Source organism: Neovison vison, chromosome 10 (genome assembly GCF_020171115.1).
Source record: "Neovison vison isolate M4711 chromosome 10, ASM_NN_V1, whole genome shotgun sequence".
NCBI lineage: Eukaryota > Metazoa > Chordata > Mammalia > Carnivora > Mustelidae > Neogale > Neogale vison.
Window position 1 is genome coordinate 13,346,095 of NC_058100.1, and position 6,000 is coordinate 13,352,094.

Sequence of the window (6,000 nt, forward strand, 5' to 3'; positions counted from 1 at the left end):
CTCCCTCCCTTCAGCCACTTCAGTGACGCCTGAGTTAAAAGTTGGGTGGAAAAGTCCTAAAGTGGGAAAGCTGGTATATAAGCTAATGCTGTACTTTCAATTGGCTCCTTAAAAATATGGTGGAATGATTTCTTCTTTTCTTCCTTTTTTGGGGGGAAGGGTTCACTATATTCCAGTATAACTAGAAAGTGCTGGAAAATCAGTTAACCTACTTTCTATAAAACTATCCACAGTTCTTGCATAGTAGTATCCAATCTGCTCTTAATATGCTTTTCTGCCTCTAAACTTCAGAGAAGCCGGTATTCTTTGTATGAAAACTGACAGTATGCTATTTTTTTTTTTCACTGCACTTATCAGAGCTTTTAATCTATTTGGTGGCTGGAGGTAGGATGCCCTGGAGAATCCACACACTGATCTGAGATGTCATCCTCTGAAATCCTAACATTCTGAGAATTTTTCTGGTTTGGGGAGTATCATTGTCCCGGGTGGGATCATCTTGGCTCTTTGGACTGAGCTATGCCAGAAAGAACAAAGAATCGTCGTGCTCTTAGGTAACTGGCTCTCTCCACACCTGTCTAATGAGGAGGAAGAGATCAGACCTCCTGTCTGTAAAAGTGCTGGCAATTCATTTGAACTTCCGCAGGTAAACACGGTTCAAGTTCTATATAACCTACTTTACTTGCCAGCCTGCCCAAGTGCCAGGAGAAGGGATCCACGTGCTTGAGAAAGCAAACTGACTCAACTCTGTTTAGTCTCAATCATTCTGGACCAATTACAGCGAACTTGCTTTCTTAATATCTCCTTGGCTCCACCCCAGGTAGAAAGCTTTACTTCCTGAGGGGAAAAACCAGGGCGGTGTAGTTATCAGCGCTGTTGTGGACGGTGCCTGATTCCAATAATAAAACCATCCTGCCTGCCAGGATCTCCCGCATCTGCTCTGCTCCCGAAGGAGAAGAGAAGAGAAGGGGTAGCAGAAAAAGGTGGCGGGGAAGACTGCCGTGAGATCTGCGGGCTGACATTCTGAGACGGTCAAGTCCAAGGCAGGGCAAGTCACAGGACTAGGGCTTGTCGAACTAAAAATAAATATTAAAAAAGAAGTCCCACCCTGCAATTAGAACCTCTAGGCGAAAACTACCAAGATGGCCATATTATCTATTTAGGCAAGACACAGAGACATTGTGAGGGCGGCCAGCAAGTATATAGGGCATGGAAAGGGGAGGAGAGAAATGGGCAACCAATGAAAAAGTTTATGACTTGGGATTTGGAATAGGCAAATGTTGAAGCTTTTTTTTTTCTTTTTTTTTTCTTCTTCCTGGTATTTAACCCTCTCAGGTATCACTGGATATGTCTTTCCTTCCTTCCTTTCTTCCTTCCTTCCTTCCTTCCTTCCTTCCTTCCTTTCTTTCTTTCTTTTTCTTTTTCTTTCTTTTCTTTTCTTTTTCTTTTTTTCCCTTAAGAACTTGGAAATCTTTCTCTGCTAACTGTCCTCTTCCCTTCCCCCCAGAGGAACCGCACGATCAATCACTTCACGCCCGTCGCTACTGTTTGCCCCTGGTATTGAGGACGCTGCCCTCGGAGAAGCCAGTTTAAAAACATTAAAAACAACAACAACAAAAAAAAAAAAAACAAGCAAATAAACAAACAAAAAACTCGGTTGTCCTCTACTCTCTGTAAGATTTAGGAACACGCCGAAGTAACTGCAAGGAAGCCACAGAAAGCTCTGGGAGCCGAGGGCTCGAGAGGGAGAAAGTTCAACGGTAAACCCGTCAGGAAAATGATCTGCTCCACCCGCGACCTTAAGAAGACAGGTCCGAGGGAATTCTGAAAAATAACGCGAAGTAAAACACTTTTTTGACGTCGTCAGAAGCGAAGTTGTCTTTCCTGCCACTCCAGGTGAAATCGAGAGGGGACGAGGTGACAAGATCTCGCCTTGGGGGGCGGGGGTGTAAGCACCCGCTGTGGCAGGAGGTCCAAGAACTGGGGGTTCGGAGGTGCTTTTGGAGGGGTCTCCAAATGGGGTTTTGTCCTGGCGATGCTGACATTTTTAGGGGCGTTAGAGACAATAGGGAAGGCTTGGGGAACCCGCTGATAGGTCGGCCCGGAAAGGGGCGCCTTCCGGAGAGGCTAGGTTTGAGCCACTCTTTTTTTAACCCTTCGTGCGCCAGTTCGGTGGGGTCCCCGCGGAGAAAACAAGCCCACCGAGACGTCCCGGTCTAACTCGGCCCCGGGGAGCGCCTCGCGTGCGACCGAGGAGGGGGGCTGAGCCCTGGCTGGTGGCCGGGAAGAGACTTTCAGGGGCCAGAAGGAGAGCCTAACGCCTCGTACAGGACCGAGGCGTGGGGGGAAGGGAGACATGGAGAAAACCAAGTCGAAAGTGGCCGACTGCAAGCCTAAGGCTCTCAGGCACGCAACGGGCAGGGAGGTGGGTGGGACGCAGGACCGGGGAGGGGAGGGGAGCGCGGCCCCGACCCCGGGCGGGAAGGGCCGTCCCCGGAGTCGTGGCGGCTCCGAGAGCCTCTGGCCGCGCTAAGCCTCAGGGAATGGAAGCGAAAGAACAGTACTTACTTTCCGAGGGGAAGAAGGGCGGCATGTCTATTTTGTAAACCTCCTTGGCGTAGTACTCCTCGTCGCTCCTCTCGCGCTCGCAGGCGGCCGCCCTCCGGCTCGCCTTCTCCTGGAGCAAGTCCCTGGTGCTGTTGTAGATGGAAATCACCTCCGGGGGCACTTCCTCGGGTTCGGGATAGTCTTCTGGGGGGCTGGTGAGCTTCAGCTTGCTCAGGATCTGCCCGCGGATCGCCTCGATCCTCTTGCGCATGAACTGGTCCATATCGAGCGTGCTGCAGGTAGACAGGCTGAGCGCGGCCGTGACCAGATGCAGGAGCAGAAAAGCGCTCAGCACACAGTAGTGCATTTTTTTTAAAGGTGGAAAAATAATAATAAAAAAAAAAAGTAAAAAAAAAAAAAACAACTAAGGAAAAAAAAAAAGAAACCAACAACTCTCAAGTACAGATCAGGTAGATTTTTTTTTTTTTTTTAATGCGAAACTTTTGCAAACAATCGAGAGTCAACGTCCGATAGAAAAAGGTATCTTGCTTGAGTTCCTTTAAAAAGAAAATGCAAGTCGTTCCAAAAGTGGAAATAGTAATACACGATGGGCAGGGGGGACTCTAACTTTGGGGAGTAAGAAAAAGTTTTCTTGGAGCGACGAGATGAGGGGGAAAAAAGAGACGAGTGGCTATTAGGCAGGAATAAATTTAAGAGGAGGCAACGGAGTTCAGTGTGTCAGTTTCGGTGCGGAGTGGCGGATCTGAACTCGGCTCCTCCGGCCAAAAGGGAAGAGATGAAAAGGTCCCGGGGCTGGCAGCCGGCGAGCTGGCGGGAGGGGCGCCGGGAGCGCTGTGCGGGGGGCCGCCGAGGCTGGCCGGGCGGTAATTTAAGTATTTAAAGAAGGAGCGGTTCGGCCCTGCCTTCCACTGCGGCGCTGAGAGCAGGAGCAGCCGCGGCTCCGGAGCGGAGAGCGCACACGTGTGTGAGTGTGTGAGTGTGTGAGCGAGTGTGTGTGCGCGCGCGCCTGTGCGCGCGCTGGGGGCGAGCCGGCGCGCCGCGGGGAGGCGGGTGCGCTCCGCACGGCGCTCGGGACGCGGTCGGGTCCTGCGCGGGCCGCGGCGGCGGCGGCGGAGGCGGCGACGATCCTGCTCCCGGAGCTGCGCGCGGTGGCCGACAGCCCGGCCGGCGCGCGCCGACCCGCCCGGCTACTCCACGTCGTGCCGCCGCTCGCGGACGCGTCCAGCCTCCACCTCCCTCCTTCTCCTGCTCCTCCTTCTGCTCTCGCTCCAGACGCCAACCCGGCAATAGACGACCAGCTGCCGCCGTTGCAGTCAGCCCCGGGGGCGCGCTGCCTGGGCAGTGTTTCTCCTAAAGGGGCGACGAGGGGGTCCCTTGGACTCCCACCCTTTCCCAGCCTCTCCCGGTTCCCCTCCCACTCGGACTTTCTCGCGGCGGGTAGGTGGGCACTTGGCACCCTGCGACAGACCCTCTCCTCCGACTTCCTGCAGCCGGGCAGCCCCTCGCTCCGCTGCCCCGCGGCTCCCTAGACCGTTACACGGTTCTCCATCCCTTCCCCGGGTCTCCGTCCCCCGCGCCCCTGCTCTTCTCTGTGCTCCTGTCTCTCGCTCGCTCGTCTACCTCTCCTGCCTTGCTCTCTTCTCCTCTCTCTCTCTCTCTTTCTCTCTCGTCGGGGGCTTCTGGAGCTCCCCTCGGAGCGAACCTTCTGCTGCCAGCAGATAACATCACGATCTTGCCTGGGAGGGGAGATTTATAAGTTCTCTCGGAACCACGTGTTTGCCTTCAACAAAGTGACGTGCTAGGATTACAGTCAGAAGTCCTCTCGTTTACTTAGACCACGAGCTCTCCCCGAACCGTGGAGGGGGTGTGGAAATGAGGACGGCTGCGGGCAAGGGAGGGAGGAGGTGGAGTGTGCGCCCTGACAACAGTGATTTATGGTATTTACTTTATATAGTCATTTTGGACCGGTCTGTTGAAGGACAAGCTATCAGGCCTCCCGTTTTTACTTAATGTGGCTCACGCACAGCCTCCCAAACTCAATCACTTGCTCTAGAAAGTCTTCCCTTCTGTACTGTACACACACAACTCTCTCTCTCTCTCTCTCTCTCTCGTGAATGTGCATCACACAGTTTACTCAGGATGCCCCCAGCCCTGAGACATGCTTCCAATCTAAGATTCACTTCCTACATTTTTAGTGGAATCATTTTCTGAGATCCCCTAACACTAGGCTAGTACATCTCTCCTAAAGATTATCTTATTAGGGTTTGTTTTTTTACAGTCTAGTCCCCCATTTCACTGTAAACTGATGAGAACATGAAAACAGCACTTTTTTTACTTAGAGAATGAACTAGATGTACTTGTTTCACTGTATGAATGAATGAATACCTTAGCTTGCTGCCTATGCCACTTCTTCATAGGACTTTCTCTTCCTTGCCTTCTTTCCCAGGTAGACATCAGCAACCAACTTCATTCTTTCCATAGCATACACCCCGAAAGCCGGAATTTTAAAGTGATGTCTACTGCTAGGCACTACACACTACTTGACATTTTCTATTTCAACCTAGTCTCAATTAGATGAGTCTAAGAATGATTCTTGCCATGGTTCACTTTTCCCTTTGTCTTTCTATTTTACCTTCAGTTACTCAAAGTCAACATTTTCATTTCATCATGACGATGGCCATACTGATTAGACAGAGGGTTTAAAGTGGAAACTCTGTTGACTATTCCCCCAAACTCAAAGCCTCTATATTATTCCCTAGTTCAGACGTTTCTTTTCCATGGTAAGTGGTAGAGCTGCATTTTACAGTCAGGATCCGTTGCCTGCAGACTAAGATGCCCTATGTAAACTGGTACCAGAACATGCCCGACAAACATGGATTCGAAGGTGATGGGAAGTCTGGGAGATACGCAGGCCCTGTTCCTTCTTGCAGATTGACAATTCCCATCATCCTGTTAAAGGCTCTGAAAATCTTGCAGGAAAAAAAAAAAATTGTTCAGGTCTTTTAACGTAGCATATTCTGAACTCCCTTGAACATGGGATTCTTTACCTATTAGGGCACACTGGAAAACTCAGACATAAAGAGATTGTTCCAATCTGCTTCTGAAAGTTACAGATGAATCGGCATTAGTAGTTTCCTTTCCTCGTGGCCAGTTTCAAATTGAAGTGTCTTGAAAAAAGAGCTGGACCACCAGCTGCACTTCTAGTAGCCAACAGAGATAGAATCAAAAGGAGCTACTGTGGGCCTAGCTCTCCCCCAGACTCATCAAGCTGCCACCCCTTTGAGTTCAGCTGGAGAACAGCAAAAGATCAGCTCTACACCAAGGGGGGGAAAGTGAATATTCGTTTGTTCTAGAAAGCAGAGGAAGACATGCAAACTAGAGCTGGTGACCCAAATGCTGCGGCGGTGACCTCCGTCGTGATGCTCTGTGGAGGTC

At 50.9% G+C, this 6,000-nt stretch overlaps 1 protein-coding gene across 3 annotated transcripts in view; it reads right to left on the bottom strand.

The window, feature by feature from the left end:
• The window catches only part of TGFB2 (transforming growth factor beta 2), a 79,790-nt gene extending 76,227 nt beyond the window's left edge, over window positions 1-3,563 (bottom strand). For all 3 annotated transcript variants that reach the window (XM_044266819.1, XM_044266821.1, XM_044266820.1), the window contains exon 1: window positions 2,566-3,563. In XM_044266819.1, the coding sequence (XP_044122754.1) occupies window positions 2,566-2,911 (346 nt within the window). In that variant the 5' untranslated portion in view covers window positions 2,912-3,563. The remainder of the gene's footprint in view (window positions 1-2,565) is intronic.
• Between the last annotated feature and the right edge of the window lie 2,437 nt (window positions 3,564-6,000).